This window comes from Lagopus leucura, unplaced genomic scaffold (assembly GCF_019238085.1).
Source record: "Lagopus leucura isolate 7727_CA_CO unplaced genomic scaffold, USGS_WTPT01 Super-Scaffold_100004, whole genome shotgun sequence".
Taxonomy (NCBI): domain Eukaryota; kingdom Metazoa; phylum Chordata; class Aves; order Galliformes; family Phasianidae; genus Lagopus; species Lagopus leucura.
This window is the reverse complement of record NW_024962264.1, coordinates 33988944-34002951: the sequence shown is the minus strand read 5'-3', so window position 1 is coordinate 34002951 and position 14008 is coordinate 33988944. Positions and strand designations below refer to the sequence as shown.

Sequence of the window (14008 nt, the reverse complement as noted above, 5' to 3'; positions counted from 1 at the left end):
GAAGGCAAAAAGGCATATCTATTTATTCTCTTGGTATTTACATTCAAATTCACATATGTAGTGTATGAAATGATATCCAAAGCAGTCTTTGATCTTATTTTTAGATCCCTTACATCTGTATATATCATTGACTTCAGCAGTCACAGTTTTGATTCACATTAGCCTGCTCTCTCCATTAAGCTGCCCTTCATTCATAACTATGTCCATTAAAAAAAGAATAAGATAAATTATAATAAAAAAGCTGTGTTATCCAGTTATATATATACACACATATATATGTATGTATGTATGTATGTATTTAAAAACACAGCAAGAAGTCTGAAGAAATTGAAATGCCACCACAAAAGGACAACATCAACAATTATGAGATTTGAATAAAGTTGGAAAAGGGAATAACCAGCTAACTGTCAACAAAACAGGAAGTCAGTGAAAGGATCATATAAGTTTGGCTTCAGAAGAGTTAGCAGCTGCTAGTAGAATAACTCTACCCTCAGTTCTAAAGGCATCTGCCAGCCCATGGTTATGGTGGCAGCACAGCCAAAGGACTACATGTGTTTCCTTTGATTGATGATTCAAGTGAGGAAGGGAGCTGGGAGATCAAGAGAGACAACATTTGGCTGATACGTAAGTGATTTAATATTACTCTTTTAAGTATATCATATTACTCTTTTAAGTATACCAGGTCTAAATAGAAATATATAGATGGGGATTTATAACGCCTCTGCCTCTAAACACAGAAAGGCAAGAAAGGTCTAGGAGAGCCTAAATGAGACTTGCCATTCTGGAAGGTGTTTCTCTGTAAAAATGGTACTCTAACGTAGAAGCACCCATCTTTGATGGTTTTCAGTTTATCAAATAAAAAAAAATAAAAAAATAAAATAAAAAGGGAGAGAGGAATTTTAACAACCACGATAAATAAAACAGAATCTTCTCTTCAGTGCACACCTTCTCTGCCTTTGGATGGCAGAATCATAAATAACTACCTTGGATTCAACACAAAGTGTGCATTGCACTGAAAAAAAATGAGAACAGGACAAATTTTAAAGGCCATTTGATGCCAGCCTCAACAGATTGGTGGAACATGTGTACAGTGTATCCTGCAACAACAGCAGATGGAAATACTTACATGCATAGTATCTGAACTGCTAACTGCTGCTGTAGTTGTCTGTTGCTGCAGTTGTTGCTGTGTAAACTTGCTAAAATTGATTGCAAAGGAAAAGCATTAATGATTTTGGTATGACCCTTTCCAAGCAACCTTTTAAATCTGACCCAGGAACTATCACGAGTTCATCATCAGCAACAAGAAAAAACACAATCCAGAAGACAGTACTTCCAAATAAAATACAACTCAAGATTCAAAGTTAAGAGTGTAAAGAATTAAGAGTGTAAAGAGTTAAGAATAGTTCTGGCAATCCTTTCAAAGATGGCAAGCGCAAGCTAAAACTGGGATAAACCCATACTCAACAGATCCTATTCTTTACTTTTTTGAGTAATTTTCTACAGTGATTGCAGAGTTATACTACTCAAAGTGAACTTGTTGACTACAGAAACGTTACTCAATAATCTTTTTCAGAGCTTAGAATTGTAACTGACATACAGAGCATGCTTAACATACCACTGCTATCCAGAACTGTGCTCATTTTTTAAATCTGAATTCAGCTGATTTACTTCCTATCAAAAATCCACCTATTGCTCATTTCTTTTTGTAGATCATGTTCATACATTAAAGCATTCATGAGAGTTACTAGAATGTCAGGGTGAAATACACTGACCATCTTAAGTGTTACATGACAATCTATGAGCCGGATGTGAATTTTCTTTGTGCTGACAACTGAACATTCAGGGAATCCAAGAGAAACATGGAAAAACATATTACATCTTATATTACTTAAATAATAGTAAAAGATAGTAAAAGATTTTTTTTTCCTCTGGAAACATTTTAAATTCTTATCTCTATAACACACTAGTCTAGAGGCAAAAATGACGTATTTGGGGAAAATGAACAATAAGGTTGCTACCTGTTATCATATTACACAAACAAATCTTCTTGGTAAAGCCAGAATAATTTTGAAAAGATCTCAATCCAAGTTCCTTAGTAAACAGCAAATATAGAACTTTAAGGGGTGTCATTTACTCTTACTAAAGGAAACAAAAGAGCTAAAATAATAAAGTGTTGTTGAAAATATTAGCAAGAATGGAAAAACGTGGACTAGAACAAACAAACACGATCACTCAGAAAACATTAAAGTATATCAGCCAGGCTTGCAGCTACCAACAACTGACATCTCAACTAGCATCCCTGGAAATCCAGAAGCTCAGTCACTCTGAACAACATAGGAAAAGCAGTGGTGTAACCTACTGTAGAATTTAGGACAGACATACACTGACTTCTGCAAGCGTTATTTAAAGGTCATCTTAAGCATTCAGAGAAGTTTAAGACATAAATGTTTTATATTTCACATGCACCGTTTCTTTGTATGCTTTAAACCTTTTGCTAACACTTGTTACAGCCTATTTTATTCGTTACTGATTATAAATGCTGATGTGTCCCTCAAACTACAGTCAGAAGCTCTTTGGCCAACTGCAGATGACATCTACTAAAAAAGGTGACCAGAACAGGTACCATTTTGGTCAACAGTCCCATCTGAAAGGGACCTGAAGACACAGAACTACAAGAGCCTGGAAGGAGTTCAACCTGAGGTAGCCTACACAGGATTCATGATGCATACCTGTAAACTACTAAAACTGCAAGGTGAGCTGTGAGTAACAGCAAATGTCTACCAAAAGTAAAAGAGAACTTCAATGAATAAGAAGACACAGAGAACCTGAAGGATCCTTCTGCTTGGCCTAGAAACCCCTCAACAGATAGTGTCAGACCATGCTGAGGGAGCCAGGCCAAGCAGGTAGCTTTTCATAAGAAGACATGTTAGACAGCAGCTGTGTTAACAGACTGTTAAGCCTCAGCAAATTCCAGTGTCAATACACATTTTTTTCTACACAGAGAAAGAGTGATGGGTAGTTTCACCATCAATGAAGCGGTGACATATAATGTAACAATCAATTCTTTTAAAAAGATCAGCTTTCATCTTCATTGAAGGGTAGGAAATTGAGAAACAGTGCAGTATGAAAGACAGTAAAGTGTCTACTGTGGCTTATGTAGTTACACTTCAGCCCTTAAAACAAACCATTAAGCTGATTAATGTCAGGAAAAAAACATCAGTGACATGTTCTTCTAGGTCATCACCACTAGCAACACATCCCCCGTTGAGAAGAGAGGCTAAGTCACTTCAGATCACAGATGGTGCAAGTTAATGGAATCCAGTTTTGTATGTAAGTTTGAAAAATGTGAAAGAACTAACAAGATGCTCTCTTAGTAATTGGGGGGGGGGTTTAGAAGTCATAGCAAGCAGATCTCCCACAGACAAAGGTCCACTTAAACTTGCATTAAATTACTGAAGAAATGTTGACACAGGAAGACAAAGGCTGATGAGAATTTATAACTCTCCAGAAGTAGTAGGGCTTTGAATCTTATAATGATTAAAGCTCAATAAGCAAGAGAAAGTTAGGCAGTTAATAAATCACTTTAGAAATACACACTTCCTCCACTGAGAAGTAAAATTCTTCTAAAAATATTTCCAGTGGCTACAACAGGCACAGTAATCTTCCTGTTGAAACAATAGTGAAATGGTCCCAGCAAATTTAAACAAAATTATTTATTAGGAAAGTTCTGTATTACTTCAGTTTTGGGGTTTTTGAAAAAATTCTGCAATCTTCTAAAGACAGCTACAGAGAGCATAAAAACACACATCTTCATTTAAATGCCTGTCAGAAGTAATAAGGTGCATTTCTTCAAAAACTCTACTATTTGCACTTAGTTGGTCTTTACTATACCATTAACATCTTTCTTTCCACAGTAGTTCTACCCATTTGCTATCTACAATTAATTGTGAAGTTTTTTTTTTGTTTGTTTTTTTGTTTTTTGCTTTGTTTTAAACTGCTGCAACCATTTGATCCTAATATTCAGAGAAAGAGGAGATTCTTTGACCAGCCATGATGAGAACCAAACAGATGTTGATCTGCTTTTGGAAGAATAACAATATCAATACCAAAGGTATGTTCTCCCTCTAATAGGAAAAAGGGCATTAGTCAAAATTACTTCTTTAAATTTATTTTATTTTTTGTAAGTGTGAAAATACAGTTGCATTGGGATTCAATCATCCTATTTTCTGTATACAAATAGAGATCTTGTATGTAAAGAAAATCACAGCACTGGCAAAGTCATCATCCTCAGGCACAGATGTTTAGAACTCACTCATGTTACACCAGTGGGGAAATATAGAGAAAATATAATAATGAAAAAAAATGAGAAATTCAATCAACACCTTATATATTATTTCATTGATAGTTTTGTTCATAGAAGACTATATTTAGTACCCAAAGCTTTCTTTTTTTTTTCCTTTTTTTTTTTTTGTGGGTGGAGAGGACAATGGCAATTTGGAGGGGGAGGGGGGGAAGGAGCAGTGTCCCTCCTGCTGTACACAAATATCAGGTTCACAACCAACTGGGAAACCTGAACATCTGTAAGTCTATGGGTCTTGAGATGCACTCCAGAGTCCTGAGGGAACTGGCTGACACAATCATAAAGTCACTCTCGATGATATTTGAAAAGTCATGGCAGTCAGGTGAAGTCCCATTTTTAAGAAGGGTAGAAGACAATCCAGTGAGTGATTAAATTCTAAGCATATATTTACACTGAACCCACTCATATGATTGCAACCCATACAAATATATTCATTCAAGCTTCAGTGAGACTAATTCTCTCAGCCATCATTGAAAAAATAATTGCAGAATTTAGGAATTCAAGAGTTGACTTTAAAATCATAGAAATATATGGAATTACTGAGCCAGAAGTTGGATTTGATGATCATCCCTTGTAGGTTACTTTCAGCTTGGGATATACTATGATTCTATGTATCCAAAAATACACAACATCAATTGCAATCTACAGTCCAGTTCCACTTAATGTCTGTGTATGTGGAAATAGCCAGCCATGTATTTCATGTGTGGAAAAGTTAGTGGCAAAACTACAAGAAAAATGCCACCTGATTTGTTCATTTCTTACATTTCTGAACTTTTAAAAACATAGTTCAACATTTATACATTTTTTTAAAATAGTAGGAATCTATGCATAAAGAAAAAAAAGGAAATGTAGCTAAGAATACACTGCAATTTCTCTACTTTTCAACTACTAACTCAGAAACAGACAACAAGAATTAAAGCCAGCAGCCTTTCAACCATCAGAAATCAGATTTTTAAGCAAACTACAGAAGTCAGATCTATCTGTTACACATTAGAAGCATAAATGTGAAATATTCTAACCAAATGATGAAAGAGCATTTGGGAATGACTTCTATGCTACCTGTTTTCCATCACTGCCATGTATTTAACTGAAACAATGTAATAAATCTACATTTTCAAAAGTACTGAAAATATCCATTGGACAGAGCGATAATTACTGTCGTGTCAAATGTTGTGGGCACCTATCAACCCGTAAATTTCCAAACATTAACAATTACATTGCAGTATTTTCTCCCTGTTTAACTTTATATAATATTGTGCCTAGTGCTGAACAGAGCCTTAGGGAAAAGGTAAACTTTACTGTACAGCAAAGAGTGGATGCATATTTCCTCAATACAGCTTGTAGTTTATAAATATACTTCATTAAGAAATTCACTGAGTTTCTCATTTATGTTTTCTTAGGCTGTTATACTTCTTCTTAAGAAAACCAAACAAATCAGGCACATCTGCTTTTAAAGAAGCAAATTGACACTCCAGTGAAATTTTAATATTATATGGTATTTTCTTCTCCTTATATCGTCAGTAGGAATTTTGGCTTACCCTCCCTGCTTACTCTAGAGTTTGAGCTGACACCTGTGGCCACCCAGGTTGTACCAAGTTTAGCAGCTGCCAGACTTTAACTTTCTAAAATGATTTTTCCAGCAGTTTTCCCTGATCCACAGGATCAGGTTTGGCATTTTATCCCACTAGTAAAGCATACCTAAATTTGAATTGTTAAATGTCATATTATTACATGTAAGTTACTTCACAATTTTTCTGGCCAAAAGACAAAACTTTTTTTTTTTCAAGATATCTGCAGGAAAAGCTCTTGAGGAAGGGTGCTAAAATTACGCTTATTCCATGTTGCTAGCTATAGCTGAAGATGCATAGCAGGGGGTGTTGCAGCAGAGAATGACAAGACTACACAAAATCCTGAATAAAATCCTCGAAACACATACAATGTGACAGCAGGTCTTCAGGCCCAATTGTTTCACTTTATGTAACTGCTACTGCACTGCTACTTGCTACCATAGATGCAGTCTCTGAGTTCCAGAATGAAGAACTCCACCACAAACACTGCAAGCACCTAAAGAGAGGCTTCAGAAACAACTGACATGAGTAGCTCAGAATTTTCAATCTATGTTCAGTTAAAGATCTAAGATGCTCAAAACTAGCAATCCAGCTTATCATTAACATACAAATTTGTAAAGATACCAGCCTCGTAAAGGAAAACATCTTAATCTTTTTAAGTCTCGATCACACCCAGAAAACTAGAGTGAAGAGATAATCTGAAAAAATGAACAGGAATACTGGAGAATTAGCAATAGCAGTCAATGTATATCTGATTAAAAAAAAATGGAATTTGGGGAAAAACTAATATAACATGTCATTTCTATGTAAATTAGCTTCTCTGTGAAGCTTCATAAAAGGAGTAACATATAAACAACATGACAGAAAAAGAAGCATAACATGATTGTTTAGAATTCCTTTTGTGGTTTTGCCTGCATATTTTTAATTATCTAATGAAATGGTAAAGATTTCTAGTAATCTGCTTAGCACACTTACACATAGGAAAAAAAAAGAAAAAAAAACTGAAATATAAACTGTATATAGACAATCACTACAGTCTAAGTATATGGAAACACTCAAATCACATTTGGCATGAACTGAGCTGTACATAATATCTCATTCTTTCCTTCTGTAAGGATACTGTAACAGCACATTGTTTGATACATTTAAAATCAGATTTTATTACCCTCTTAGTGTAATAAAATTTCAGTTTCTCTGATTATAAAGTCTACACTTATTAAGAAAAAAATCTCGAGTCTGTAAAAGTTGTTTCCTAACTCTTCCCTTTCCTGTTACCTAAATAATAAGCACTGGTTGAATTTTTCTTCCATCGCTCATAAGTAGTTTCAATTATTTTCTTTTTCCTCTTATTCTCACATCAATGTAAGTTCTCAGTTTGCCTTTCGGTTCTATTTGAAGCATTTTGAATCAGATGGTAAATTTCTAAGATTTTTTTTTCTGCTTATATGTAAGAGTGGCAAAATGTGATGACATATGGAAATATATGTCAACAATAAATTATGTAAAAGAGATGGTAGCAAGTAACTAAAAGCCAACAATTCTCTACTAAGGTGTACAATTACTTTTCAAAGTATAGCTAAGGACAAGAAACATCCTACAAAAGTACAAGCACACTCAGCTGAAGAGCATTTCTATTCAGCACTCCATTCAGCACAATTTGAAATAACTTTTGAAATACTTTGATACATATACAAAAATCAGAAAAATATAGAATTATCAAGAAGGAACCACACAACTTTCCTTCATTGAAATACTTCATTTGCTAAGGCAGAAGGATAAGCAGTTCTGTTAAAAGTAAACACTCTACAGTCTATTTACCATTTTAAAGCAATGAAGATAATGTCTGTAAAGCTCTCAAGCCTCACTCACAATCATGTGTTCTGAAGAAAGAAAGCACCACCTGTTGCAAAGTATTATATTCAACAGAGATGCATCTATTCATAGGCTTTAAAGGCATATAGGCTTTAAAGGCCTATTCTAACTCTTTTTTTTTTTTTCTCCTCTATTTTTCTACATAGGATGTCGGTGGTTTTGAGGTGGTTTGATTTTTTGTTTGTTGGTTTGGAGTTGTTTTTTTGGGGTGTTGGTTTTTCTGTTTTTACTCAAAATATATGGAAATCAGGAAAAAAATTAAGCATTTATTATGACATAGAAGGCTTTATTTACTGCTCCTCCCATTCAGTCACATATGTGGTAATGAAATTTTTCCTTATGAAGAAATAATAAGAGACAGTAATTTAAAAAAAAAAAGATTTCACTGCAATTCTTAAAGCGATTCAACAGTCAAAAACAGGGAGAAGTAATGAACAACATGGAATTAGTCTGTTCTCAGTGAAACACCAGGAAGCTATACCATTAGCTACAACTTAATGTAAGTCTTCAAGTTAATGCCTTGAAGACCTGGGTAAAATGCTAGAAAATAAAACATGCGGCTTTGATATTATCTTCATGTTCTCAAAAAGCTATTCTGAGTGCAGGTTTGCATATGGGAACCACAAAAGTCACTTTCACTCCCGTCCCCTCATATCCTAACTGATAACGAAGTTGATTGGTTTGGCCTCCAGGCAGCCTTGATTTCCATAAGCAGCAACATCTCCCATGCAATTACCAGTAAAAGCTAGATTATTTTTTTTTTACTTTTTTTTTTTTTTTTTTTCTTATAGCAGAAGGCTTATAGAGGCAGTTAACACAGAGACTGTTAGACCTCCTTGACTTTGCCAGAGATCACCCTTTCCTATGGGAATTCACATCTGACTGTTTTAGGACAGCTCTGCATATCTTTGCTAGAAAAGAAAGGAAAGCTGAGTATTGCTGCAGTTTCACCTCACCTCTGAGCAACTTGATCTACCTGTAAATGTGCCTGTTTGCTGCAAGGGAGTTGGACCAGATGATCTTTAATGGTCCCTTCCAAGTCAAATGATTCTACAATTCTTTCCAGCTTAATGTTTGTCACCCATTAATAAACTGCAGCCTCTACTAAAGCTTACTGTTACCGGTTTTTATGGAAACAATAAGAATCAAAATACTGGATACTGAAGTTTAAAAGATGGTGAAGCCTTTTTAGAATTGCTTTGTTAGGAAACAATCACAAATATTAGTTTATAAATAACCACAGATTACAAGAAGAAAACCATACTGTTATTATTTTAACAAAAGACAATTAACAAAGGAAAAACAGAAGGCTACTAAGAGAATTTGACAGTTAATGATTTAAGTCTTTGCTTCTCACTTGGGTAAGCATGAAATACCTTGATGAGTATAGCCTTACTTCTGTGTAAACAGGAGATATTTACTTTTCCCCTCAAGTGATTTACAAATAATTCTCAATAACCACCAAAGCACTTACCCTTGTGTGGGTGCGAATATGCATCTTCAGTCCATCATTCTTGCTGAAAGCTTTGTCACAGTAAGGACACTGGTAAGGACGCTCGCCTGAAATTAAGGAAAGAATAAGAATGCATAAGTATGGTGTCAGTACATGAGGTCTTACACCATGGTTATTTGACAAAACTAGGCACTTTTTTTCTGACCTTGTCTTCACAATTCAAATAAAAAGAAAGATAAGCATCTGCAAAATTATAAATTAAGGTCTACCTGGGCAAGATGCAGGACTGGTTCAAAATATTACTCTTCACTGCTTAGTTTTGTCTTAACAAGATTCCATTATGCAGAGAGAAACAAAAACAAATAAACAAACAAAAATATCAATAAAATATTTTAAAAAAACCTATAGTTTTCAACCAAACCACATTCTGCAAGTGGACACTTTCTAGGAGGTAGAATCTAATTTAAATATGAAATACACTCTTTTTAATGCTACATCTAAACTATCCCATAAACTATTTTTCCATGAAAGTTTCTGCAATTTTTCCTGCCACAGTTTGTAACCAAAACAGAAGCAGAATGTTCTTTGCATCTCCCTTGCAGTTCTCTTATCTTAAAAGTATTTAGTTTAATGCTAAATTAAATTAGTGTAGATTAGCAATGATCTGGCTGATTTTCCCAAACCCAGTGTAATGTGGATACAAAGCTATTCAGAATCACAAGATTAAAAGTTTTTAAGATAGCTCAATAATACATAAGAAATTTTAAGGCTCTGTAATATCTCAAAGATCTTTTAATTTTGAATTCTTTAGCCTATGTACTGGAATCTCACTCTATCACCTGCTCTTTCCTATAATGATGATTCTAAAAACACAGTTCAACATCTCAAGATACAATAACTTGTTCTACTAACACATTTGATTGAATCTGCTCTACACAATCACAATGGTGAAGATGCAACAAACCCTTATGTGAAAATACAGGTGAAGCAAAGCTTGTTCTACCAAGCCAATGCTAAGGATTCTGCTCAAGAAAGAACTTTTGCATATATAGAGAAAATCAACATAGTTCAAATGTCTGATGAACGCTTACTAACACTCAATCACAATTAAAAATCCTCAGACATCTTTCATTGATTATCCAATGTAAAGAATTTAAGTAGATGACAGTAAGAGAGATTAGCATTTAAAGTTCCTCAAGTCCCTTCTAACACTAATATTAAACTTCCCTTGAAAAGTGAAGCCTCATACCTTCTCTAATCTTTTCCCTACATAAGGTGTTCGTCCTTGGTTATTCAGAGAGAAAATAAAAGGATGTATTCCTTCCTCTGAACAAGATTAAAAGGATCACAGAAAGTACATAATGGAGATACCTTACAGAAACAGCTTTTCAGAAGGCCCAGTTGTGAACATAGTAAAGCTGATTGATAGTCAACAGTGTACTTAAAATTTCCATACAGCCACAGGGTATGCAAAGATTTGAGGACAGTTGAGATTAGATGATTATTTAAGTAAGGGGATACAAACTCTCTTTTGTGGAATATTCTGTTATTTTCTCTTTCCTTACTGTTCAGACAACTCTCAGTGATAGCAGCAAATCTTTGCAGTTCAGTAACTGTGAAATAGAAATATTTTTTTTCTCTTTGCACCTGTCAGTAAGCAAAGTTACATGAATACATGTATTTTTAAAATAAAAATTGCTGAATCATAGTTGTGTTTTCATTGAGTAGCTTGAAATATGACTCTCTTACGACCCTTGATGTCTTTAATCCATGCCTCAGCCTTTCAAACTGTCCAACAGTTGTCAGTGTTCAAATATTTAATTAAGCAGACATTTTTATGTTTTAGGGCTTTTGGATGTAGAAGTTAAAGCTTTTGGTCATTTGTAAGTAGATGAGGAGTCACAGGTAGTAGTTGTACCTCTCCTCCCTCACTCTGCCTGGCCCCGAGCTGCTTTAAATAGAAATCATTTTACATTCAAGAGATGGTTTTGAGCTTGTCTGACACTCAATGAACAGATGAACAGCATCCTTCAGATACTAACCATGGAGATCATGTCTGATTTGAGCAAGGCCTTAAGAGCTTTCAGCAGATGCCAGCAGAGGGCACCAGCATGACTTCATATCAACTTGTTACACCTGAAAAAGACCAACTTCAAGCAGCTATTATGCATTGTAAGTTTTCAAAAATCTCTACTGTTCCAGAAATTGAGTTTACCACATAACAAAGATTGAGCTCTGACTTGACATTTGGTGACACCCTATTTTTCTAAATTACACAAACAACTTCTCACACATTTGTGTCATTAATAATTGTTAGACGAACAACTTATAAGATGATCCCAAATAAATTTACTGCTGCTCTTATTTGACTTCATTTAAGTTACTCTTTGTAGCCTGTAAGTTCAACTCCCAATATATATATATATATGTGCCGTTGTACTTACATTATTAACTGTTTCCTCTGTCTACACACATCTTTTATATATATATAAAACTTATGTTCTATCTCATCAGGTTTTAGGATTTTACAAGATGAAAGCTGGGTCACTTGAGATAAACCAGTGCATGCAACAGTCAAGTTTTCTTTAATGTCTCCAGGTACAGGGCAACCACCATACCCCTGTGCAGCCTGTTCCTGTGCCTGACTATCTTTACTGTAAAAAAATTTCTTCCTTATATTCAGTCCAAATCTTCAGTTTTAGTTTGAAACCATTTCTCTTGTCTTATCACAACAGCCCCTGCTAAAGAGTTTGTCCCATTCCTTCTTATAGCTCCCTTTTAGATACTGAAAGGCCACTCTCAGGTCTCCTCTGGACCTTCTCCTCTCCAGGCTGAAAACCTCCAGCTGTATCAGCCTGTCCTCATAGGAGAGGTGTTCCATCCCTGGAATTATTTTTGTGGCCTTCTCCTGGATATGAAGGTAAGTTTTCAAAAGCAGTGTCATTTCACCCAGCGAGAGTTGGTTTGGGTTTTATTTTGTTTTAAATTTTACTTATTAAATATACTGATAACATGCAGAAAAAAATCATCAACATTCGAGTATACTACCATGAACTAATCTTGAAAGTTCACATTTGGAAAATATGTGAAGAAGGTCCACCTCCTATGCTGCTGTTCACAGCTCTGCCACTAAACTGCAATTGAGAATATGACCTGCACTTAAACAGGCTATTATAGTACAGCATCAAAATCCACTAAGCCTATTAAATTCAGCTTGTTCAGACAACATGCCCAGAAGTAATGTTGTAAATGTAAAAATAACTAAGAACAACTTATATCAAAACAGCAAAGCATTCAAGTAAGATGGTAGTAATAAGTGCTTTGATTATTGTCGAGTTACAGCCTACTGTCATGTTCCTGCTAGCCAAGAACAAACTGGTCAACACATTAAGGGCACTTCTGTACAAATAACCCCAAATAAATAATCCTTAGATAAACTGCAGTGGATTTAATATAATTCAAAGTCTAGACATTCTACTTCCAGATATTGTATGAATAAAAACAAAGCTTTTAACGTAATAAGTTTAACCCTAATACATGGATTATGAAAAACAATTCCACGATGGAAAACCATATGGGATTTTGATTTGAAAAGATGCCATGATAGAATTGGTATCTTTTCTTTTCCTCTGAAGTGTGTACATCTCTAGCTTGGGATCATAATGTCCACTGGATTTCATATATGGCATAAAAAGTTAAATGTAAAGACCAGGCTCTTCCATTCCAGTTCAACTTCAGACAGTTTTCTATGAGATGTTTGCAATCAAAGCTGCCATGAGGCAATACTTGGAATGAGTTGAAAACTCAGATTTTCCGAACTCAGATACCTCAGCAAGTAAAACAATTAAGAAGCAAAACCAAACTCTTATTGTTAGTTTTCTGTGGCTAAAGCAACACATTTAAGAAAGACCTGAAGACATAATAGATCAAGTGAGTCCAACATGCTGTTATTTCCAAACTGTAGTTTGCAACTAATTACAAAATCAGGTAGAAAATCAATTTAAAAAAACAAACAAACAAACAAACCAAAAAAAAAAAAACTTACAATCAACAGAAAGATTTGAAACAATGACCTCAACTAAGGTAGATCACAATTCACAGGTTATGAACACATTTATATCAAATGAGAGAAGGCTACTGTAATTTACAAACGTAACAGAGAAATAATCCTAACCTGGAAACTATAATAAAAGCCTGGAGACACTAACAAAAGGAGATAGAGGCCTAAAAAAGATGGTCAACAGCATACAAAAGTATGCACTCAATGAGCTATTACACTGAGTTTTGGAAGCCATCTATCAAACCATGTCTGATCATTCTCAGGAAAAACTTCTTTACTGAAAGGGTTGTTAAGCACTGGAATAGGCTCCCCAGGGAGGTGGTTGAGTCACCATCCCTAAATGTGTTTAAAAACTGTTTGGATGTGGTGCTCAGGGACATGATTTAGCAGAGGGTTGTTAAAGTTAGGGCGGTATGGTCAGGTTGCAGTTGGACTCGATGATCTTTAAGGTCTTTTCCAACCTGAGCAATTCTATGATTTCTATGATTCCATGATTCTGTTTAATTTTGAGTCATATTACTGTCTCCCTTCCCATGTGGCTTGGTCACTACTATGAAATTCTCAGTTGTGTACATTACCCTTCATATACAAATTTCTGTCTTTCTGTCTTTATTGAAACCACTACACTGAGGGATGAGAATTATAGAGTGAATGTATCAAGTTGTTACTTTTTTAATTTTAAAAACAAAAAAAGC

General features: G+C 34.9%; 1 protein-coding gene across 2 annotated transcripts in view; it reads right to left on the bottom strand.

Annotated features, from left to right (window-relative positions):
- Positions 1–14008, bottom strand: part of PRDM5 (PR/SET domain 5) — an 84489-nt gene that overhangs the window by 7436 nt on the left and 63045 nt on the right. For both annotated transcript variants that reach the window (XM_042871352.1, XM_042871353.1), the window contains exon 14: positions 9275–9360. In XM_042871352.1, the coding sequence (XP_042727286.1) occupies positions 9275–9360 (86 nt within the window). The remainder of the gene's footprint in view (positions 1–9274; positions 9361–14008) is intronic.